The 23274-nt window shown below is 50.2% G+C and overlaps 4 protein-coding genes and 1 non-coding gene across 16 annotated transcripts in view; 3 read left to right on the top strand and 2 right to left on the bottom strand.

Annotated features, from left to right (window-relative positions):
- Nucleotides 1-7252: 7252 nt before the first annotated feature.
- LOC122381006 (L-xylulose reductase-like) lies at nucleotides 7253-9469 on the bottom strand. Of its 2 annotated transcripts, XR_006256449.1 has the most exons (3): nucleotides 9036-9294; nucleotides 7744-8641; nucleotides 7253-7704 (listed from the first exon to the last, which is right to left on the bottom strand). XR_006256449.1 is itself a non-coding variant. In XM_043364672.1 (2 exons), the coding sequence occupies exon 2, from the start codon at nucleotides 8614-8616 to the stop codon at nucleotides 7882-7884; it is 735 nt and encodes a 244-aa protein (XP_043220607.1). In that variant the 5' UTR covers nucleotides 8617-8641; nucleotides 9036-9469; the 3' UTR covers nucleotides 7253-7881. The 2 variants fall into 2 exon arrangements, 1 of the variants encoding a protein (XP_043220607.1); XM_043364672.1 differs by having other exon boundaries at nucleotides 7253-8641; nucleotides 9036-9469.
- LOC122381008 (uncharacterized protein KIAA1143 homolog) lies at nucleotides 8693-14535 on the top strand. Of its 9 annotated transcripts, none has more exons than XM_043364683.1 (4): nucleotides 8693-8711; nucleotides 13113-13294; nucleotides 13503-13647; nucleotides 14251-14535. In XM_043364683.1, the coding sequence occupies exons 2-4, from the start codon at nucleotides 13187-13189 to the stop codon at nucleotides 14418-14420; spliced, it is 423 nt and encodes a 140-aa protein (XP_043220618.1). In that variant the 5' UTR covers nucleotides 8693-8711; nucleotides 13113-13186; the 3' UTR covers nucleotides 14421-14535. The 9 variants fall into 9 exon arrangements, with proteins under 9 accessions (XP_043220618.1, XP_043220617.1, XP_043220613.1 ...); XM_043364682.1 differs by lacking the exon at nucleotides 8693-8711 and adding an exon at nucleotides 11888-11970 and having other exon boundaries at nucleotides 13107-13294; XM_043364678.1 differs by lacking the exon at nucleotides 8693-8711 and adding an exon at nucleotides 11952-11970.
- On the top strand, nucleotides 13954-14027 carry Trnai-aau. The gene has a single exon. It is a non-coding gene; the product is annotated as a tRNA-Ile (tRNA).
- Nucleotides 14536-14648: 113 nt separating the features above from the next.
- LOC122381005 (rab3 GTPase-activating protein non-catalytic subunit-like) overlaps nucleotides 14649-23274 on the bottom strand; it is a 28328-nt gene continuing 19702 nt past the window's right edge. For all 3 annotated transcript variants that reach the window (XM_043364671.1, XM_043364670.1, XM_043364669.1), the window contains 9 exons: nucleotides 22244-22454; nucleotides 21671-21898; nucleotides 20692-20865; nucleotides 18152-18333; nucleotides 17359-17580; nucleotides 16914-17060; nucleotides 16363-16500; nucleotides 15859-16011; nucleotides 14649-15611 (listed from right to left, as the gene is read on the bottom strand). In XM_043364671.1, the coding sequence (XP_043220606.1) occupies nucleotides 15447-15611; nucleotides 15859-16011; nucleotides 16363-16500; nucleotides 16914-17060; nucleotides 17359-17580; nucleotides 18152-18333; nucleotides 20692-20865; nucleotides 21671-21898; nucleotides 22244-22454 (1620 nt within the window). In that variant the 3' untranslated portion in view covers nucleotides 14649-15446. The remainder of the gene's footprint in view (nucleotides 15612-15858; nucleotides 16012-16362; nucleotides 16501-16913; nucleotides 17061-17358; nucleotides 17581-18151; nucleotides 18334-20691; nucleotides 20866-21670; nucleotides 21899-22243; nucleotides 22455-23274) is intronic.
- Nucleotides 18840-20214, top strand: LOC122381007 (NF-kappa-B inhibitor-interacting Ras-like protein 2). Its single transcript, XM_043364673.1, has one exon. The coding sequence runs from the start codon at nucleotides 19228-19230 to the stop codon at nucleotides 19807-19809; it is 582 nt and encodes a 193-aa protein (XP_043220608.1). The 5' UTR covers nucleotides 18840-19227; the 3' UTR covers nucleotides 19810-20214.

Genomic DNA, 23274 nt, shown 5'->3' with positions numbered 1-23274 from the left:
AAAATCTCAAGTTAGCCACCAGCTTTTCCTCACTCCACTTCTTCAGTCCACCAAAAATGCGGTAGTCCTCCAACCACACCACCCATTCTTTGGCGCTTGTGCCACTGAACTTTTCGAGTCCAATATCTTTCTCAGCCATTATCTAGTCCGTTACTTCACTTAGATCAATCAATCAAAAACACCGCACCAGAGACCCCACCGACTGCCACCATTGTAAAGGGTTTTCTCCTTTGTCTCTGGACACGCGTGTTTACTGCTGATTCAGATTGATACATTTCACATTCTTTGGTTCTGGTACAATAGACAATAGACAGTTTATTCAGGACATTCCACTGGAACATGTGGCTATTACTGCCCGTCGTCAGTAAAACAGGTGATGATAAAATACAATAAAAGATGAAAGGGGAACACATATACAGAGAGACACTCATGATGACTAGTTGCTAGTGTTCTGCTCCTCGAGCAGATGCCTGCGTAGGCGTCGTCCGAACGCCCCCGGGGGCAGTCGGGGCAAATCCGATGGCAGTGAGTTGAGGGCAGCCGGCGCTCGGCAGGTGAACCGGCGTTTGCCCATCTCTGTACGGGATCGCGGCACGTGCAGGAGTGTGTCCTGCCGCGTGCTGACAGCAGCGTCCCGGCCGCGCGCCTCAGCCACGGTGGCCAGACTACCCGCTAGCAACTCCGGCTCGGCGTGACACCGCACTTTGTGCAGCAGGCACAGGGAGTGGTAGGTGACGAGGTTCTCCGCGCTGAGCCAGCGCAACTGGCACATCAAATCGGAAACATGATCGTACTTTTTGCGGCCGAAAATGACTTTTGCTGCGTAGTTTAAGATTTTTTGTATCCGAGAGAGATTGTGTCTGGTGCCAGCACCATACACTGCGATGCAGTATCGAACTTGTGATATGACCAGTGCGCTGACCAGCACGGAGATCACATTGGGCGGTAGGTGCCCCCGGAGATGCGAGGGACCACCCAAAACTCCAAAGCAGCGTTTCGTGAGCGTTGTAATATGATCACCCCAGGTCAGGTGACGATCAAATATGATGCCGAGATTTTTTGCTGAGGAAACTGGGGACAACTCGTGATCGCGGTATTTTACTTTAAGTTCAGGCAATGTGCGAAGATTTTGGGGGCTGCCCAACAGCATCAGCTGAGTCTTAGCGGCGTTGACTTTTAAGCCGTTGGCCCGGAACCAACGGTCAAGAGAGGCCAATGTGTCCTCCATACGAGTGACGAGTGATTGAAATTGAGATTTCTTGCCGCTTACTAGAATTTGTGTGTCGTCTGCATATTGTACTACTACTGCGCCTTCGGCAAACTGACTAAGGTCGTTGGCGAAGACGCAGTAGAGGAGGGGGCCTAAGGCTGAACCCTGAAAAACTCCGATGCTGTTGGGTAGCGGGCGGGACTTTTTGATTCCACCGTGATTGTCAGTGAAGCTGACGCTCTGAGTGTGGTTTTGAAGATATGCGGAAAACCATGAAGTGTCAATTCCGTGCGCCTGTAATTTTGAAAGGAGCTTCGAGTGGTCAATCACATCAAAACATTTGCTCAAATCCAGCAGGCAGAGAAGGGAAACCTCTCCATGGTCAGATGCGGATAGGATATGGTCGGAAATGGATGCGAGCGCGGTTTCCGTGGAATGGTGAGGTCGGAAACCGTGCTGGTTAGGAGATAGGAGATGGTTTTCAGACAGGTAGGAATAGAGCTGTTGGTGGACAGCTCGCTCTAGGATTTTGGTGATGACAGGTACGATGGATATGGGACGGAAGTTGGACGGGCTAGACAAATCACCGGATTTTAAGATGGGATGAACAAGGGAATGTTTCCAGGAGTGCGGGACGTCGGATTGGGTAATGCTGGAGTTGAGCAAATGTAGGAGCACCTCACCGATCGACTCAAAACACGCACGGAGCACGTGAATACTGACACCGTCCTCGCCACAGGCCGACGAGCTGCTAAGTCCGAAGACGACAGCACGCAGCTCTGACAGCGACAACGGCGCCAGCACGAACGCACAGGCGCCCACACGCGGCAAACGGCAAGGGGCGGTCGGCAGATCACCCGACCCGCGTACCTCGGCAGCTACTCGCGGTCCGACACTGACAAAATAATCATTCAGGTGGTCCGCCGATGTGCTGGGCACAGCACGCGACCCCCGCCTACTACCCACGTACGGTCTGATAATGCGCCACATGCCCCGGCGCCCACTCTCCCGAATGCGCCGCTCCACGTCATCACGGCTGTCACGCCGGATAGCGCTGCGTACCGCCCTGTTCGCGTTGCGGTATTCGCTCGAGCCGTGCCCGTACCGCGCTAGCGCCCCCCGACGGCGACACATCAAATCCTTAGTGGCGTCGGACACGAAAGGGGCAGTAGGGTTCCGGATCTTGACGGCTCTGATGGGAGCGTGGGCGTTCAGAACGGGTAAGAAAGTCGTCAAGAAGTTGCTCCACTTATCGGTGACAGCTGGCGTGGAGTGTCACCGATAGGAGAGAGTGGTAGCGAGCCTCTATATTATTCACTCAAACACATCACCGCCGTTCAACATCACCAATCTCATCCTCTTCACGACCCCCGCGTCCTTCAACAACCCACGCTACGACAGTTCTGCCGCAGCCGCGCCATTCACCCTGGCGGGACAGGTAAGTCGCCGCAACCAAATTATACACGCAACCAAATTATACAACTCGCTACACTCATTTGGTGGCCGTTACTCGGTGTGCGTGCACTGTGCTTCCACTTGCTCAACTCGGCACGGTGTCCCTTAGTGTCAACGTGTGACGCCCACAATTCCTTTACGGTGACAAGTCAATGATATCTTCTAGATATTCGATAAGGGACCAAACACCCCGCTAAGCCTCCTTTCGAGCTTGCCTTTTCTCTGCAGTGTCAGCAAACGGGGGATACATCTTGCAGAGATCTTAAACATAGCATGATAGATTCCAGTGGCGTAGCCAAGTGGGGGGGGGGGCACAGGGGGCGCGTGCCCCTCCCATCGGGTCCAGGGGGCCCTTCGGGTCCCTGCGGCGCCAATCGGCCGCTGAGGGTCCACGCTGGCCATATTTCGTCTCAAAGGGACCCCACAGGGCTCGTCAGAGCATCTCATGGGCCCCTAAGTGGCGTATTAAGATCTTCGTAAGTGCCCCACGCCGGCTTCTTAGAGCCCTTGTCACCAGTTAACCCGCGCCCTGCTGGGGGTCCTGGATTTCCACGCCCTGCTGGGGGGGGGGGTGTGTTTGAACACCCCCCCCCCCTTGTAACTCGGCTCCTGGGCCACGTAGCGATACGCGGAAGGCGGTGTTCGAAAGAGCGTAAAAAATAATGACGAAATCACTTCTGTCAATTTTTTGGTCAGGTCAAAGGTCAGGTCACCAGAGGTCATTGAAGGCAAAATTTCGCCGATTTCCAGGTCGAATGTCGAAAATTTCCAAGAAGCCAACGCATAACTCGGGAACCAATAGAGCTATAGCGCCGCGGAAAAGCGCATTCGATAGCCCTATTAACGCCCTTTCTGAGTAATTCTCTCAGATTGACCTAACGTCAACGGTTTTGCCTGCAGGGGGCAAAAACTGCAAAAATAGCCGATTTTTTCGAAAACAGTTTTTCTGCAATAACTTTTGACCCAAGCCTTGTACGAGCTTACTTTTACCGGCATCGTGTTCCTCTCGTCAAGACGCGTCGAATGAATTATGACTTGACCTTTAAAGGTCAACTTGAAAATTTGACCTCAGGTCAAGGTCATGACCTGACCGGAAAGGGTCAAGTTGCATATCAGTCGATCCGTATCGTCGAGCTGAACACATCTAAGGCGTTTTCATCGCTCTAGCATGCCTCTATCAAAAGTTATTTGCGAAAAACTGTTAGATACCATTCGTGACCTAAGATGACCTCAGGGCATAAACAAGGGTCACGGACACCATTTTCAAGTTCAGTGTGTCTAAAACACTTGTAATTCGGTGTTTGGGAGTGTTTATAATGTCTTTCATCCAAAAGAGGCGCATTTCAATTTTCTCCCATTGACTTATAATGGGGAGGTCGCAAAATTGACCTGACCTTAGGTCATCGATATCAAAATTCTGAGATATACATTTTGTACATGCTATTGCTCTTAGCAATCGCTGAAAGTTTCAAAGCGATCGGTCACTCGGTGTAGCTATGACAGACATTGAAAATTTTTATGAGGTGAGGTCACTTCAAGTGACCTGGTGACCTGACCTTGAATGACCTTGATCTGAAATTTTCACAAAATGTGTAGAATTGATGTATGATAAGGTGTACCAAAAACGGCGGCGCTCCGCGCCGCCGTTTTTGAGATATTTGCGAAAAACCACAAGGGGGGTGTTCAAACACCCCCCCAGCAGGGCGCAGGTTAAGGCCCTAAGAGGCCGCCAAGGGCCCCTTACCAGCCTGCCCCTCACGGTCTCTGAGAATCTCTTGCTGGCCTCTGAGGGCCCATTGGTGGCCTTGGCTCTGAGGGCCTATTGGTGGCCTCTGAGGGCCCTTACCGGCCTATTAGGAGCCGGCTCTACGAGCTGCATGCCCTCCTGTGATGGTCCAACACCAATTCTCTTAGGGCCCCAATAACTGTGAGGAGTGCCTCTGATAGCCCACACCGGCGTTTCTGAGAGCCCACGCCGGTGTTTCTGAGGCCCCTTCTCCCCCAGTTCTGAGGGTCTTCATCAAGGCTCCTAAGGCCCTACACCAGCGACTCTGACGGCTCCACTGAGTCCACACTGGTGACTCTGAGGGCCCCAGTGGCGTCTGAGAATACTATTCCGGTCTAAAGGGACCCCCTCGGCGCTCCTGAAGGCACCACCGACCTCTGAGGTCCCCTTGTCGTCCTATGAAGGGCCCGCACCAGCACTCAGCTCAGCAGCTCTAAGGGTCCCACGCATATCTGTGATGGCCATAAACCAGTGTATCTGAGGGCCCCGAAACGGCGCTTAAGAGGGCCCTCACCGGCGACTGTGCAGGTCCCACTCCGGCGCCTCTGAAAGCCCCACACATATGCATCTGACGGACACCCACCAGTGACTTTTGCGTGGCCCACACCGGCAATTCTGAGGATCCCACCGGAGTCTGAGAGTACCGTGCCGTTCTCTAAGGACCCCACTGAACTTCTGAAGGTGCTGCCGGCCTCTGAAGACCCTTTGCCGGCCTGAGGAGTGAGGACACCTTGCCGTTCCCTAAGGAACGGCAAGGTGTCCCTGCCGGCTTGCGAAGGGTTCGCGACAGCAGCTCCTACGGCCCACAGGCCACACACATCTGTGACGAATGTACATATATGCTTATTTGCTTATCTGTTTATTTTGATTTTTTTTTTACCAAGTGACAAAAGATTGGTAGAGCTCAGCGAACACTGGTAGGGCCCAAATAAACATTGGTAGGGCTCGGGCCCTACCAGGCCTATACAAAACGACGCCCCTGGACCCGAGCCGTAAATGACCGTACAGTTATTTATTTCGAACCACCAGACCGAGACATGGTTATGAGAGTGAAAGGCGTGGTTTTAAAGGGACCCTCCCACCTTAACATTAGTTTTGAGTTGAGATAGCCAAGTTTGCGGCCAGGCTCAGAAACCACCATTTATCCTGGTCGCAACCCCCGCAGCTTTATGGTGTTCAATAAATTTCTTCCCTTTACTTGCAGGGTGGGACCAGCGTGGTCCCTATCTCTTAACCATTACGGGAATCTGATGACGTCATCAGGCTTTCGAACGTCCGTTAAATGTTTGACTAAAACGTTTTGTAGCACGCGGTGGTATATGCTGCTTTGCGCGCAACAAATGCCGCACTTTTAAATAAAGTCGCTAGGAACAGCGGAGATCCCAAAAAGTAAACAAAAGTAAAAGTCTAATATCTTGAAAACCGGTGAATATTTTTCGATGAAATTTGGTAGATATTCGTTTTTGCTCTTTCTGAACCGAGCGACATTACTTTCATGCCAATTCATTAACTTTTTTGGAGGTGGGAGGGTCCCTTTAACTCATAGTGGTGGCGGCCTGCTTCAGGCTGCTTCAGATGACACTTTTTAGCTGAGAACTCACTCTGAGATCAGAGGAGGCGGGTATCAGCATATAACCATAACTCTCCACTGACCCATGATCTTGAAGTGTGTTTTTGCAAATTATGTAACTATAATAGCTATTTGCTACGCTCGTTGGGGGTAGCAAATACCCCCAACGAGCGTTGGGGGTATGTTCGACATCCGATTCCTAGGTCACTATCGTGCTCTGAGCGCAACAGTCAATGGTAACCACTAACCGGGTTTTGAGAAGAGGATTTGAGCCAGATTGAACTGAACCGGTAACCAAATTGAGCGCCTAACGGCGTAACGCACGTGCGGACCGGTGCAGAGGTTTATTTGGACGGGCTGAGCCTCAACGGCGCACTCGGACAAACGAAGAGGCTAATGGCTGAGGGTACAGCTGTTCAAATTCTGGATCAACGATCTCATCGAGCTTTGGAATTTAAAAGCCAAGATGGCCATGGGAACATCAGCTTTGCACTGTAGCTAGACGCACGCTTTGCAATGGGCGGCAACATATTTTCGACGCACCGTGTGTTAGGTAGTTTGCGGCGTACCTATTAAGTAGTTCATTGGCAAACTAGCGGGCTCAAATATTAAAGGGACTATCCCACCTTCTAAAATGTTGTTAAAACCAGTTAAATTGTGCCCGACTTTATAGATTGGATGACCAGGAACACGGTTCTGGCATTTATTTTTCATTAAACATCTTAGGCTTCCCATATTCCAAACACAAACTTTCAAATATGTGACGTCACAGCCCCAAATTACCTCCTTCCCCAGGCCACATTACTGTCATAAAGCTGATGCTTTTTACTCTGTAGGCACCACAACAAAGTTCAGACCAAGTTTTAAGCGACTCTTCAACGAACAAACCCATTTAAATCAGAATGACTAAACGAGGTGACGTCACACTAACGGTCGCTCCATGTTGAAGATAGGGCCTTGTACAAGGCCCATTTTCAAATGAAGGGAACGAATTTCTTCAACACCAAGAGGCCGCGGGGGTTGCAACCTAGATAGATAGTGGTTTCTGAACCTCGCCGCAAACTTGGCTATCTCAACTCAAACCCCATGTTAAAGGTGGGATAGTCCCTTTAAGTGCAATCTACCAAGCTAGCCTACAGACTGACTTTGAACTTCGAACTAGTGTATCCCGCTGCGAATGTTAAAGCTATAGTACTAAAGTACCTGCTGATCCCAATGGTAAGAGAGAACCTTATTAATGGCAAAATATATTGTTGTAGAATACAAAACAAGCCTCATTGAGAGGTTCGATTCACGGCCATTGGTTAATAAGATCGATATAAGAACATAGTGCAGGTGGGAAACATATAATCACTGTGCTGCTATTCCTGAAACTACAGGCACCCAGTAACAATTGATGCAAGGCCTGAATGCGTACAACCGAGCAAGATAAAAAGTCATCAGTGCTAGTTCATGGATCACGTGGTCCAAGTGCAGCATTCTAGTTTTGTATTTTGTTCAGCACAGCTACATCTATTGAGCGGCTCATTCCCTACGAAAGCAAAGTATTCCACAGAGAATACGACCGAGTATCCCGAGTAGATGACAAATTAGTATGGCAAACCCAGTACGAAAGCCGCGACCACAATACCACGCGAAGTACGTAAGCATCGTCGATCGCATGTATCAGAAGTCGGTGCGGCGTTCAGCAGGCGGTATAGCAGTGCAGTCGTCGGTGCGGCGGTTCAGCAGGCGGTGTAGCAGCCCAGTAGTCGGTGGGAAGGTTCAGCAGGCAGTGTGGCGGTGCGGCGGTTCAGTAGTCGTTGCGGCGGTTCAGTAGGCGGTGCGGAGGTTTAGCGGTTCAGTGCTCGGTTCGGCGGTTCAGCAGGCGGTGAACCCACCGTCCACGGGCAGCGTGACCCCGCTGATAAGCGCCGCGTGGTCGCTGAGCAGAAAGATCACCGAGCCGAGCACGTCTTCCACCTCGGCGAACCGGCCCATCGGGATCGCCCTCAGCATCGGCTCGGCGCGCGCCGGGTCCGACCAGTGACTTCGACCCAGGTCAGTCAGCACGACGGTCGGGTTGACACAGTTGACGCGGATCCCCTTGGGTCCCAGCTCGAGCGTCATGACGCGCGTCAGGTGGTCCAGCGCCGCCTTCGAGGCGCAGTAGACTGCATGGCCGTGGAGCGGGCGCACAGACGCCTGCGAGGAAATGTTGACGATGGCGCCTCCGGCGCCGCGAGCTATCATACCTCGGGCCACCACCTGGGATACATTGAAGACTGACTTCAGGTTGACGTTCATGACATCATCAAACTCAGATGGCGTTACGTCGAGAAACTTGTTGAGAGTGTTGGTTCCCGCGTTGTTGACGAGACAGTCCACGGGTCCCAGAGCCTCGACCGCCTTGCGTGTCGCCTCCCAGTCGCTGAGATCGCAGGCCACCGTCTCCACCGAGGGACACTCGGTCTTCAGGGTGTCCAGGTGTTCCTGGGTCCGGGACAGGGCTATCACGTGACCCCCGCAGGCGGCCGCGCGGATCGCCAAGGCTCGGCCGATCCCTCGGCCGGCGCCGGTGATGAGGACACGTTTTCCAGACAGCGAAATATTCATTGTTGCTGGTACACAAAATGTTTCTCTGCAATGTCAGCAGATCGTTAAACACGGCAGAAGACTGTTCCCTGGCCAAGTCTCTAGTCCACGATAAGGTGAGTACTGTCATTATCCCCAAACCATTCTTGAACCGTTAGTTTCGTAAGTCATCTTATCACACTTCAAGAGACTAAAATATTAGACTATGAAAATTCAAAATACCAATGTCTAAAAAAAAGATAGCACGACTCTGGTAGCTACCCGGACCAGCAACTAAGAGCCACAGCCCGACAGGTCATAAAATCGATACTAGTTCAAGTGTGAAAAGTGAAAACATTGACTTATGGATCGTCATAGCGCCGTCAGATCAACGGACAGTCCATATAGCAGTATGCAAGCGACGCTAGTTCGCTGTTACAATATTCGACAGATCAGCTTACCTTGTCAATCAGCCAGTGCACAGTAACTGCAGCACAACTGTCCAGTCCAATTCGCTTCACCGACACAGAGTGACAGACACCGCCGAAACGCTTCGTGCCCCTCTCACGGATCCAGATAAATAAACAGACAGAAAACAGTGACCGATGGCCTCATGATGGCCTACCTTGCAGCTAAAATGGTGATATGTCACTGCCCGATGCGGCACATTAATTGTCAGGCTGGCTGCACCACAGAAAATCACGGTGTTTAATCGATAATCTTGCCTTTTTGTGAACAATTTGGAATAAACATGCACAATGCCAAGAATTAGTCATGACTAAAAAAAATTGCAGTAAAACAATCGCAAATCTTTCGAATGTCACTTGTGCGCCATTTCCCAGTTCATAACAAACCCGTAGTGTAAGACGTGTAAGAGAAGGACGCCGGTGAAAACAGGGCGCCTGGGGCGTTTTGATCAAGGCTCTTGAAATTCGCTTTCGTGGAGCACGTGACCGAGATTTCGACTTGGCCCATGGGTGGTTTTTTAGCTATTACCTGCTACGGTGAACCAGAATTTAATTTATACATTCATTGCGCGGCTGTTACAAAGAGTGATACACACACATTGGGCACACTCTGAACTAAGGAACTAATAGTAATAGTGGTAGAGAGAGAGGAAGAGTGTTGTTGTTGAGTTTGAGTTTTGCTGTTTTATGAATGTTTAATGTGTTTTTAACTACCTCAATCTCGCTTTTACAATATCTGAGACATGAACATGGTAAGCTTTTAAAATAAAATAACACCACATTCCTACATCAGCATGAGAAGAGGGACATGTTTGGTTTTAAGACAATTTGGACAATTTCGGACAATTTGGCAATAAAGTGATAATAGGGGCAGGTTTGGTGAGAATTGGGTGCATTCGCCGGACAGCCCGTCGTGAAAACGGCTAATATTTTTTCCCTTTGCAGTTGAAGATGCAGAATGGCTCTGCCCCGTGTGCCGCAGCAAGCCACAGCCTGCCGGAGAGAGCACATCAACATAGTAGAAAACGTAAGTGGTTATGTGGAGTGACCAAGTGTAATGACACTTATGAGTAGTTCTTCTTATGTTGTGTGCTTATTTCACTCTCCATGCTTTATTTCACGTGTTACCTAGTTATAACTTATATTATATCTGTGTCGAACAAATTAAGGAACCAGAACTGACCACAATGGAAATCTGACCACTTGCGCAACCCATCTTCTCACAGCATGGACATCCGGAGAGAACTATGCGGCATGACAAACTCTACGAGCACTGGTGGTTCCTCCCTGCCGTCTCACGGCAGCGGCGCGACGGTGTCGAGAACGGTGGCTTGGTCAGCGTGGAATCCGGCGAAGCGCTGCGCGCTGAGGGTGGGTGATAGATGACCGGTCACTGAACAATGAAGCGAGTCAGATCATTGGGCGCAGTGATTACCAGTCACGCATCGCGGCTGGTCCGCGGAAGTTATTGCTTTGATGTCGGACTAAGTCACACAATGTTTTGTCACATTCTAGAGTGATGCTGACAATGGAATGCATCGCTAATTTGCTTCCGATGCTGCCTTAACGGTGATATGAGATGCGTGATAAACCGTTTGTTTGTTTGTTTGTTTGTTTGTTTGTTTGTTTCGTTGGGTTAGGCCCTTTCGGTCCGATGAGACCATTGCAGAGCCGGGAGGATGATATGACTTGGGGGGAGGGGGCATGGGGCGAGCACTCTAGTGAGTCGCCGGGGCTGAGCCCATTTAAATGGGCAGGCCACCCAGCCCCCAGGCTACGGGCGTGCTCGGCTTATGGGCAATCCCGCATGGAATAAAGTTGCCCGTCCAGCCCGAACCAGGGGGTTGAGGCGTGGAGAAGAAGGGTTTGAATGTCCTAAGGATGTAAAGGAAACGACGGAACGGTATGTGGTAAATCGTCATAGGTATGTCACTAGTTATGTGACAAGCAACAAGACCTTAGACAGCAAAACATGTGAAGTGTGAACACCACATCAATGGACTGGACGACACATATGGGCATCACAGCATAACTAATGACAATAACTAACGTAGCTAATAACATTAGGCACGTACATAGCATAGCATAACTAATGCATTGCAATTGCGAAGGGGGGAGGGGGCACTCCTGGTCACCTGATAATGGGTGGCGGCTTAGAAAAAAAAATAAATGACTTGTCTATCAATCTTTGTGCCTTAACGTACCTGGTAGATATAGTCCATAGTTGCAATTACGCATATGCCATAAATACTTTTCGATTGTGCACTCATTCCGCGCAGACCTCGCATTCATAGGTGGCGTCCTAGCCCAGCGGAAGTATTCTAGGGGGCGCTGTTTGCGGCAATGGATTGTGAACTTCTAACTACGTTCCTTGCAATATGATACTGACAGATGTGAATACAAGTGTCCAAGACATTCGTCAAAAGAAAAAAAAGAACAGCATATTAGGAGAAAATCACCTGATACTAAAAAAGGCAAAGTTGCAAGCCTTTCAAACACACTGCGATACGTTACTTATAATTTAGTGTCACTTGACGTTGCGGACAGGGGCCCTCAGGGCATACTACGGGCACCGTAGCGCCATCTCTTTGGGATCTCTAAAAGCATGGCCTGCGACCTGCACCACTAGGCAGTGACAACTATCTGGTCATATAGGTAGACAACGTGCTTACAGATGATATAGCAATTCTGCCTCGATTTTTTTATGTGCTCGGTTTGAAGTTAACCGAACTTTTAAAAGTACATTTTAAATTTGAAAACTTGTTAAAGCTACTAAAACATTTTAAAACTTCCTTCGAATCCTTCGTCACGAATGGTGCTAGGAAGGAAAACTTCACGAAAACTTCACATGAGATCACGTGACTGGATATGGCAGTGTGCCATATCTCATGCCCTCCGGCGCCCTGTTTTCACCGGCGTCCTAAGAGAAGTAGGTTATTAGCAAAAAACCAATCCAACTTTCTCAATCAATCAGTTGTTTATAACTCTCGTTACAATTATAATTATAATCATGCTAAAAACGTTTCAAACCATTCAAACTCGTATACTTATTTACATTTTTGAATGGCTTTACTATAGAGTCCTAGACCGAGACAGTCCATTCATACTGTCATGCTCATGCAACAGTTTTCCTGTCAACGTTATTATGGGTTAATTTTTAACTGATGATTACCTAGCATTCATTTTGAGGAAGGCGACATCATGATTATTTTAGTTTGTTTTTTTTTTTTAATGAAGGAAATATACCACTTAAAGTGAGCCAAAGATATTCCATTTTCAGTTCCAAAATCATTCCCTTTCACAGGAATGTTCCCCTTATCAAAGAATGACAAGAATGCAGCAACATGGGGCAGAAGCCAATCAACATGCAGTTGGTCAGAGCTAGGTAATATGACTGGTCCATGTGTAATTGGCTTCTGCTGCGAACACTCTAGCCTCTATCAAAGACGGAAAACAGTCCTTCCCATATAAAAGAAAGCTACCTATATTATATCTTCATTTTATAAATAGAAAATATTTTTTAATCATTTTAAGCATAACAAACCCTAGCAAAACCATAGCAAAGAACTAATTTGAGGAAAGTGGTATGCCTATGATGATGATTTGGTGTTTAAGGGCGCACCAGCAACGAGGCTATATGGCGCCAGCCGCCAAGTGGTATGCCTAGTTAGTGGTATATTTGATATTGACATGGACTGCTAGTGCACTGCTAGTGCCCACTTAATACATATCAACCAGATATGTCACCTGCCTATAAGCATCTGGCAAGCCAAATATAGGTGGCTTCCCATACGATTGCTCACAATTTTCATTTTCCTTTGCCATGACTATTTAGTATTTTTGGACAATGTGTTCAAGGAGCAGGCATATACTGATACACTGTTTCTCTATTGCACTGTTCTACAAAACGATAGTCTGTGAGGTGCAGTGGTACACAGTAGGTAGGTACTTCTCTTCATTTGTTAAATTATGGGGATCATTGGTGAAATGTGAGTAACATGCATCGATACATATTTGTTGTATAGTCATACTTAGATAGTGATATTGTTGACCTTCAATTGTAAGTTCCAGGGACACACTGAAAACACAAGTAAGGCAACTTGAATGAAAAAATAACCCTTTTACTCCATATTATTTGAGTAAAAATGTCAAAAAGAAATGCAGTGGCATTTGTAAAGCCTCCTGAGCCTGCATTTCTGACAGCATTTAAGAAGAAAGCTGGTTTCAAGGAAGGACCTTCAGTTGATACAAAGGTGGGTATAATCTACTCTGATCAAAATATTGTAAACAGTCAATGCTGGAGACCTGAACTGTCTGATGCCAAGCTAGTTGGTATTTTATTATTCAGTTACCTTGTCCACACTTTGCTTAACACACCGAGGATTTAGTCAAGCCCCCAACTTCCCAAACAAACAACCAACCGTAAATGTCTGGCCCTGTGATCCTCCCATCACCTTCCAGCACGAGGAGCTGGCATTCGATGAGAACCAGACGGACCGAGAAGACGAGAAACCGACCGTGGTGGTGCTCAAACCAGGAGATCTCACCGAGCAAGAGGCAGAGGAGGCTAAAGAGGACGGCGCCCAGGAGCTAGACTCCGCAGAAGGTATGTATAAGATTTCATCATAAATCGGCTGTTTTGATTCCATCGATTCATTACAACGCACCTCACTAGCTCCCCCTGTAGTTGTGTCTGGGGCGGTGAAACAGATGTCGCTGTGGTGCGTAGAATGTAATTTCACTGAGGAATATCACCTCATGTCTAGTTCAATCATAGCATCGTAATGTAACTGCTCGGCGTCCGGGACTTAGCTTTTGTGTTTTTATCCATTGTCAGCAAATGCTCTTGTAGATAGTGAGACTGTAACACAGCCGGTGAAAATATGATGCGTTCTGACAGCATTCTGCTAGCGGCCGGTTAGCTCAGTTGGTTAGAGCGTCGTGCTAATAACGCGAATGTCATGGGTTCGACCCCCATACTGGCCAGTGTTTTCACTAGGCCGGCCACTCTTGAACGAATCGGACGATTCGTAATCGTGTCCCCACTTCAATGGCTAACTGGTCCCACCGAACCTGTAATATATGCCCAAACACGACTGCGGTAACAAACACTATGCCGATCAGATGTATCTGAAAGGAGGCTTGTAGGAGTTGCAGTCCGTGCTGCAGTTTCCAAATGTCATTACACCGACTACCTTTGTAATTGCAGAAGACGACAAGCCCCCAGCCGACGGGAAGATCCGGTTCAAAAAGCCGAAAAAGCGCTCCAGTGACGATGCAGCAGAACAGGAGCAAAAGAAGAAGAAAGCCAGCTCGTCCAAGAAAGTGAAAAACGCATCATTGCTATCGTTCAACGAAGAGGACGAAGAAGATGGCTGACCGGAAGGTAGTTTTTGGCTTCACTTTACCCCAACGCATCGTCATTCATCAATCACACGATTCATGGCAATCATAATCGCTACAAGTGCCCAAATATACGCTATCTGTATGTGAATGATAAAATTTACGATGGGCGACACAATTAACAGTCAGTTATGCGGAAATGCTACTTCTAAGAAGGGTTGTGTTCGGAATGCTTTTTCTTTGAAAGAAGCGGAAAGCATGAAATAGTGTAGGACTATTAGCGTATATTTCACATCTTTAAATGTGCACTTTTTAAAGCCAGCATTCGCCCAAAATACATGTGATTCTCTTCCATTCACTTTTTCCCTTTTGGATCCCCCATGCATCACTTTCAATATCACAATAAAGCATGGAAGTATATGGTAGTCACCCCAGTCCTCTTCGTGTCAATATCAGCCCCATCTTAACTTATAACTGCATACTTATACGACCCACTAGATCCAACAAGTCCCAATCTTGACAGTACTCTGGCAACAGGCAAGATATGGACCAACCCTTGTCCCGCACATCTACGGAAAGAATAATGGTTAGCCTCGTGAACAGCACAACCTGGACAACGTGTGAAAGCAAACGACAAGGCATCTGCAGCACCTTAGCTAGACTTTTCAGACAGCTACTTGATCGTATAAACATGTCCGGTCATATCCCTCTCCCTCCGCCAGCATCTGGAACGCCGATGGGCCGTGTGTTTCACTGGCGATTGTTTCGGAAACACTCTGGTCTGTGTAGAATAACCTGCATGGGTCCGGAGGGGAGCATGTCGTTGACTAACTAGCGCACTACAGAGCAGCAGCTAGCCTACTGGCGCTGGACGGGTGTCCAGCATCTGGCCAATGACAGGCGGCAAGCGTGTCACTCCTGCGGGGCGCGCCGCCACCAGCTAACCTCTCAGTGTCATCCGGTTTCTGTTCCTCGCATCCGCCTCAGCTGCAGCTTTGATAACCATATCACCGTCTTCTTTCCACCAACTCCAGCGGAGGGGGAGCCGGCGGCCGCGGGTCCTTAGTGCGAGCCTTTGGCGGCGTCGGAGAACAGCGACTCGACGAGGTCGACCATCTCCAGTGCGAGTCGGCACTCTGAGGCCGAATCGGGCTGCAGTCGCACCACGTGCCTCAGCAGGGCCAGCGTCCGCTCCAGAGGCACCGAGGGACACTGCAGCGGCGTGTTCTGTGGCAGCGACAGGCGTGAAAAGTGTCACAAATTACAGCGGCAAACACTGTCATACTTTCAACCGGGATACATGTGCGTTATATCGGAATAGCTGGACACGCATGTTCACTGTTCAGCCAGTTAGCTGTCCATTAAGTTCAACTGACATATCCGTGAAATGTACAAGACCGCGCCGCAAGGCGCGAGCAACTACGAGTCGAGCGAACAGCAGAATTCAGGCTTCCACCGTTTGTCGAGTACATACCGCGATTTCGATGAAGTCGGCGCAGTTCATGGTGAGCCTGGCCAGCAGCGGCATCATGTTGCTGGAGCTGTGGATGTAGTGCCTGACGCGGGCACCGGCGAGCAGCAGCAGTTGTGACGGCAGGCCGGCAGCGCTCGTCAGACCGAGCAGCACCTGGCACGGGAGATACGCCGTGTGGATTAAATGAAGTCGAAAGCGACATGCATTACGAGTATTGTCGTCAAAGAACTAAGCGCTAGGTGTCCCACACCCGAAATACAGATAGAAAACCAAAGTTGGACCTGCCTGACCGGACCGCCCTGCGACGAAACGTCCGTGGTTTGCTCGGTCCAATGTCTCAAGGCTATCCCATTACCCCATAGCTCTGCAATGGTATTAGCCCGAGGTAGCCTTCTCACGTCAAAACAAAACTCAAAAGGTTTTCCCGCTCCCCGCTGAGCTCCCCGCCACACCAGTCAGCCCCTGAAACCTGCCATCTTCCGCCGGCTGTCGCTCCGCACTCACCTCCTGCGCGGCGAGGTCGTGCCCGGCGCTGTACAGGTCCAGCGCGTACCGGCGACGCACCACGTCCTCAGCGATGTCCCAGCCGCGCGCCGCCTCCCGACAGCGGCGCTCCCACAGCGCCGTCTCGGCCAGCTCCGCCTGACGCACGCGGGGCGAGTGAGACAGAGGCCAGTAGCGGGGCTGAGGCGCCGGCCAACGATCACGCTAAGAATTGCGCAGTGTTGGTTCATCGAAAATAGAAGTTTCGATGGGCCCAAAACTTTTAGCTCCGCACTCATTGTGGGAATCAAGTACGTTATAAAATTAGAAAAAGGCCTTGCATGAGAGCGGGAAGAGGTATACTACGGCCATGAGACGAGCTACACTAAGACTGGAAAGCATAGCAGCAAATATATTTGTGCAATTTTAAGCGACGTGGTTCAGAGTTCAGAAGAGTCATCAGAAATGCATGACATAGAATTTCCAAACCCGATAGCATCAGCGCTGTGATCTGTTAGCTGTGTATATCACGAGTGTACTATGCGCGACTGCAGGTAACCAGGGCCGCTGACCTGTCCGTCGGGCCGCTCGGTAACGAGGCCGACGGCGGCCGTCACCCAGCGCTGGAGCAGCGCCTCGCGCCGGCAGCGCACCGTCTGGTCCACGGCAGGGGGAGGCGTGTAGCGCGCCGACAGCTCACCGAACAGCAGGCCGCCGTCCTGCCGGAGCGAGCGGCACCTTCAGACGGCAGCCGGTCCGTCCGGGACACATGGAGGGAACTCGGGTACCAACCAACTCAGCAGCAACAGACACTCACAATATTGAACATTCTAGAGTTAGGTATTTGTCGATGTACAAGCCTGTGTGATAAGCGATATGTTACATTAAAAGAAGTCTGGCATTACGGACTGGCCTTCTCGGCGAAGTCCGTGATTGGAACTGACCCTGGCCTGACCCTCTCATTGTTCCCCACCCTGTATTGACCTATTTAGTGAAGTCCCCCCCCCCCGTACTGACCTTCTCGGTGAAGCAGCCGTAGGGGTGGACGCCGCGCAGGTCCAGGTGCACCTGAGCGCGCATCACGTCCACGGCCTGCAGGTGGAGCGAGACCAGCTCCTCGGAGCAGGGCCGCTGTCGGACGGCCAGTGCGAGCAGCGAGTCGGCCCGGCCGGCCGCCGCCGTCCACAGGTTATCCGAGTACAGCACCGGCGGCCGCTCCACCTCGCTGGTGATGAGCGCCTGATGGACACAGGGAGGGGGCAGTTAGACAGCCGGGTGTAGAGGGGGCAGTTCTAGAGTCTCTGACAGCGTCTGACGGACACAGGGGAAAGCATTGAACGAAACGACACCGTGTCTTTAGAGGAAAGCAGACGTCCTGAAGCGCCTGACTGACATGGGGTGAGGGGACACCCTGCGAGAGGCGAACAGCGGAGTCCAAGACGGACCGCACCACGGTCCGCCATCAAAGAAGGATAGGCTGGAGATTAGGCTATTAGCAACATCTCTGGTTTCCCTTCAAAACGTACTAGGCTTTTTGCAGGAACACGGCACCCAATCTACCCGAGAATGGTCATTGGTTACCACTGGAGGGTGCTAACTTTAGGGGCTGTTCAAAATAAAATACGAAAAAAAATCTGCAAACATTTTTTTCTGACCCGTGAACTCTTATCGTATTCATCTAAGGTAATTACGCTTCGTTTGAATATAACGTGCACGCTGAGACAACGGGCACATTTCCCTCCAAATCTCGGAATTCCCAGGAACCAGTCACCTAGAAGAGCATCTCAGACCATCACCGTCCCTGCCGCACCTTGAGCAGCTGTTCCAGCAGCTCGCTGCAGGCGTCCGTCAGGGACGGCAGCTGGTGCTGCGGCAGCTGCAGCTCGCGCCGGCAGAGAGCGTCATCGGGCCGGTGTCCGGAGCGCTGCAGCAGCCCGGCCAGCGCCGCACACGGACGGCACAGGACGGCCGACCACAGCAGACAGCAGGCGCCTGGGCGAGCGAGGAAGGGCATATCAGACACGACCCTGGTGGCGGGCCGGCGGCCCCATTGGCCATTACTACATATGATGGAGGGTGGAGGGTTGCCGGCATGGTGTGTCTTTTTGTCATATAAAAATAAGAGGCGAAGCATAAACCCAAAAAGAAATCTTGTAAGCTCTATCCCCATTCCCCTCAGGCTCTACAATGCCTAGTGACTTGAAGTAGGCCTTCCATCACCCATCGAATTCCGTTTCCAGTATCGGAATGCAAAACTTCCGGAAACACGCAGTTACCGAGGTTTACACGAAATATTCCTCTTAACAATGTTCCTAAATTGTCATGGATTGAGCACAGAATCACTGTGCAAAACCAGTTTTGTTTGAGTTCCATTGAATGCATAATCGCTCTAGTGAGAACCAGTCCTTATATGGGGCCCGCTAAAGGAAGACGAAAAATATCGCCGACGTCGGGCGTTGTCAGCTGATTGTCCTTGACGTTTGTTGACACCTGCGCAAATGTCGCCGCCTCGCCATACACGCGCAAGCTGATAATTCACGGGTCGATCATTTCAGTTTATTTTGCGAGTTTCATCAACTGCCACGAGGTTCAGCCGTGGTTCGTGATCTTTCCCGCTCGTAGAGCGGAGCGGCGCGGCGGCGAGCGGTCTCGGTAAGGAGCGTTGACCCCGCCCCTGGCGATGTTCTCACGCGGCGCATAACGTCCGGCTTTGTGGGCGCAGCAATGGGGCCACGGAGCGGAGCGCGACAGCCGCCCACTGCCAGTGAGCCGTGACCGGCCGCGGCCGCCAGACGACAGACTGTGATCGTGTGAAATTATTTACACAAAGGAGAACAAGATATTCTGCCTAGAATCTCTAGTCAAGTGGTGACACGGGTCAGGATCATGGGAAGAGATACCAAAGTTGTCATTGCAGGAACCAGAGGATGTGGGAAAACATCAATCCTGGAGCATCTAATTTATGGAAATGTGGCTTCAAGAAAACCTCCAGACCAAACCATTGAAGACATTTACTGTGCCCAAATAGAAAGTGAACAGGGAACACAAGAAAGATTACGCATCTTTGACACTGCAGGTCTGGACGAGAGATGTAAAGAAATTCCCAGACATCTGCTGAGCTTTGCTGATGCATATGTGCTTGTATACTCTGTGACTAGTGAGAAATCATTCAGAATCATGGAAGAAATGAAGAAGGATGTGGACAAGAACAAAGAGCGTAAAGATGCAGTGATAGTTGTTCTCGGCAACAAGGCAGACCAGGCCTCGCACAGAGAGGTGGATCCGACAGTGGCACAAATATGGGCAGCATCAGAAAAGGTCAGGTTGTGGGATGTCAGCATCAAAGATAGGAACACCTTGGTGGAACCATTTGCTTACATTGTGTCCAAGCTGACACCTCCCTCAAGCAAGTCTGGTTTCCAGCATCTCAAGATGACAATGAGAACAAAGAGTGATTTAGCACATTAGAATGTCAAGTTGTGTGTTGCCAATCAGAGATTCTGTTATTCCTACTGCACTTGTTTACATTTCACTTATGTATTATCATGACAGGATGTTTTTCTATTGCTTTACTACTCAGAAGTGTTAGATAAGTTTACTTATTTTGTTTGTTATTTTTACCAACACTGTTATTTGTTTATTTGGGTAGATAGGCATCTTCTAGAATATTAACAAGGAGAGTCTGCAGTTACTAGCATATGATACATTTAGCAAGTGTCTGCATTTCAAATGTGCCATTGCTAGCATGATTTTGGTCATGTGACTTTGTACAAAGTGAAATCCATATTTTTGCTTAGCGCCATTTACAGCAATGAAGCTTGCTTTACCCCAGATATTGTTAACCTGACAGAGGAAATATATTCTAAGTCTGTGGCAAGACTTTCATTGAAGGGCTGATGCATGTTGCAGTTGGGATGATGAAATAATAAACATTAGGTTTAAGCACTGGTAGGTACACCAATTTCATATTCTTTTGGTGCTTGAATATTTATATACAAGGATGTCATCTGCTTAATCAACTTGTCTTGTCATCTATTGCATTAAATGCCCTTTGCAATACTAAAAAACTGGCTTACTAACAGAACCTACTTCATGCGAATAATTCAGTTCATATCACAGCAAAATCATAGATCATGTAATCACCAATAACCATCACAATCCATGGGTAATCTAACAACGGTGGTATGATCACACACGGGCAGCTAGGAGAAATAGGTACTATCAATCACACAATCAGACCAACACAGTCATTCATCAAGTCTAAACCTATACCCAATTTTTGACAAGCCTATCTAAAACCCCTCGCTGCACACCAACTGATCCCCCGAGTCTGCCCGGCAGCGGACTGACCGTATCTGAGGTGGGCGTTGCCGATGTGCGCCGCGAAGGCGACGGCCCTGCGCAGCCGGTCGGTGTGCTCGCGGTGCCGGTTCCAGGCGGCGGCCTCCTCCCAGGCGAGGTTCAGGAGCAGTGTGTCGGGACGGACACTGTGCGGGAACCGCGCGGCCAGCGGCGACACCCAGTCTGAGGGTAAACACACACACACGGTCTGAAGACAGATACACCCATTCTGATGATAAGCATATTCAGTCTAAGGACAGATACTTCCAGTCTGAGGGTAAACACACCCAGTCTGAGGACGGATACACCCAGTCCGAGGGTAAACACAGACTGAGAACAGATACACCCAGTCTGGTAAACCCAGACTAAGGACAGATACACCCAGTCTGAGGGCAAACACATTGACTGAAGACAGATTCGCCCAGTCTGATGATAGACAGTAGTCAGCCATCTGGTCTGAGAATACACACATAGTCTGAGGAAAGATACACCCAGTCTTAGGTCTGAGGACAGTGGACTCCCAGTTGGAGGATGCCTAGCCTGAAGATACACACACATGGTCTGAGAACTCGCCCTGTTTGAGGACAGACGCAGCCAGCTGACGTCCAGAAATTGGGCATAATGTCTTAAAGAGTGGGCACCCTTCAGGCAGAATGTTGTGAGCATGATAATTTAGGAAACGACATGTGAAATCCAGCCTGGGCGTTATTGGGAGCGCATGGTCTGGAGCTGAACACATTTCACTTACCACAGTACTCCCGCTAGCCTGCTAGTACTGACCATGGCCCGCGGCCCTACACGTGTTGCCGAACCCCACCCAACCCCGCAAGCCCAATAACCCTGTATCCGCAGCCCTACCGCTAGCCCTTTCATCCTGTATCAGCTGCCCTACATGTGCCGCCCTGCCCTACTGCCAGCCCTAACCCTACATCTGCTGCCCTCCTGCCCTGACTGACCCTGTATGCGCTGCCCCCTCAATTCCACTGACCCTGTATGCGCTGCCGGCGCCGGCCCTCCTCCGTGGTCGGCTCCGCTGCCTCTCTGCCCCACTCAGCCGCCGGCGGCTCGTCCGGCGCCGGCGCGGCCGCCGCCGCCTCTGAGGCGTCCTCGGGCGGTGCCTCCTGGGCGGGGGCGGCGGCGGGCGGGGGCGGCGCCAGGTCGGCCGGCTCGACACCGACCTCCAGCAGCCAGCGGGCCACCAGCTCTGACACGGCGCCTGGGGGACACGGGGTCGTCAACTGGGATATGGGGCCAGTCAGCAGGAGACGATGAGGGCAGTCAGCTGGCGGACAAAGGGCCGTTCAGCTATGCGTCACAACGCTGTAACCATCTAATAAATCTTACCAAACACGGTCAACATGAACTGGTGATAAACATAAAGGCGGCAGCTGTTCTGAAACTAATGCAACATACTGCGGCATCGTACAATTCATTGCCGCAAAACCAGACCGTTTTTCAGTATTTACCTATGAATCCGCCTCGTGTTCTTACAATCTCCCTCGTACCAACAGCCGATAAGCGCATTCACTTCTTCTCCCTGCAAGTCCCCTCGGCCACCCACCAGGTCCTTTGGTGAGCAGGGCGCGCAGCGTGACGTCCGCCCGGTGCGCCGCCGGTATGACGTCACACAGGGCGGTGACGTCACTCAGCTGGTGCAGCAGCAAGTCCCAGCTGACGGTCTGTTCCGTCAGCTGTTCCCAGTCTCCTGAGACAGCCGCAGAGCGGGACGGTACCGGTACGTCCTCGCCCGCCTCGGCCGCCTTCCCGAATCGCTGCGGGTGTGCCGGCGGAGCGAGTTAGAAAGGAGGCAGATACACGTCAGGGGGATCAGCTAGAGGGAAAGGAGAAGCGCCCGGGGAGAAGGGCTGATGATTGCAGGGCTGTGAGGCCTGATGGAGCAGCGACGTCGCTGATGACGTTTGAGTGGCTGTGGCGAACGAGAGATAAACGTAAAATATAGGTATTAGATAGTATTTCCATAAGTACGCACCAAAGCAAGCTACCGAAAGCAGGGCGTATTTTAAGGGATTTTCACTGGGTCGGCAATCACAATTAGGGGCGGCATTTTGCACTCATAGGGGCGGCACTTGGCATCTGAGGGGGCGACATACCTACTGATATTTAATGACCAAAAAAGACACGTTCGACGGTTCTTTTATAACTCTTCCTAAGTAATGATTTCAGATTCAACCTAATCTCAGCGGTATTACGTTTATTTTTCCGGGATATAGTATTTCTCTCATCATAATGCGATAAATGAATTATAATTTGACCTAACAAAAAATAATTTTAAAATTTTACCTGAGGTAAACATGTTACATACCAGTCGATTCGTATCGTCAAGCTTAAAATATTCACGGCGTTTTATGGCTCTATCTAGAACAGTGGTCGGCAGGTCGCACGAGTGTGCCCACTTTATGGGCGCTGGACGGGGCCATTACCCCCACTTGTCATACCCCATTGCTTACACAGCAAGGGTCGCTGATATTCGGCCATATCCTTTGACGCCTCTATTTTTCTGCATAGGTATAAATAAAATGCAACACAATTAACTCTCTTTTTTATGGAGAGGGAGAGCGTGTGGAGTAAGGA

Source organism: Amphibalanus amphitrite, unplaced genomic scaffold, assembly GCF_019059575.1.
Source record: "Amphibalanus amphitrite isolate SeventyFive unplaced genomic scaffold, NRLGWU_Aamphi_draft 000111F_arrow, whole genome shotgun sequence".
In the NCBI taxonomy this organism is placed as follows: domain Eukaryota; kingdom Metazoa; phylum Arthropoda; class Thecostraca; order Balanomorpha; family Balanidae; genus Amphibalanus; species Amphibalanus amphitrite.
This window is presented reverse-complemented; position numbering and strand designations above follow the sequence as displayed.

Bases quoted from the DNA above. Each gene is read 5' to 3' on its own strand.
- LOC122381008 (XM_043364683.1), top strand. From the start codon at position 13,187: ATGTCAAAAAGAAATGCAGTGGCATTTGTAAAGCCTCCTGAGCCTGCA. The intron at 13,295-13,502 runs GTGGGTATAATC...ATCACCTTCCAG, and splicing joins GACCTTCAGTTGATACAAAG to CACGAGGAGCTGGCATTCGA. The intron at 13,648-14,250 runs GTATGTATAAGA...TTGTAATTGCAG, and splicing joins GGAGCTAGACTCCGCAGAAG to AAGACGACAAGCCCCCAGCC.
- LOC122381006 (XM_043364672.1), bottom strand. From the start codon at position 8,616: ATGAATATTTCGCTGTCTGGAAAACGTGTCCTCATCACCGGCGCCGGC.
- LOC122381007 (XM_043364673.1), top strand. From the start codon at position 19,228: ATGGGAAGAGATACCAAAGTTGTCATTGCAGGAACCAGAGGATGTGGG.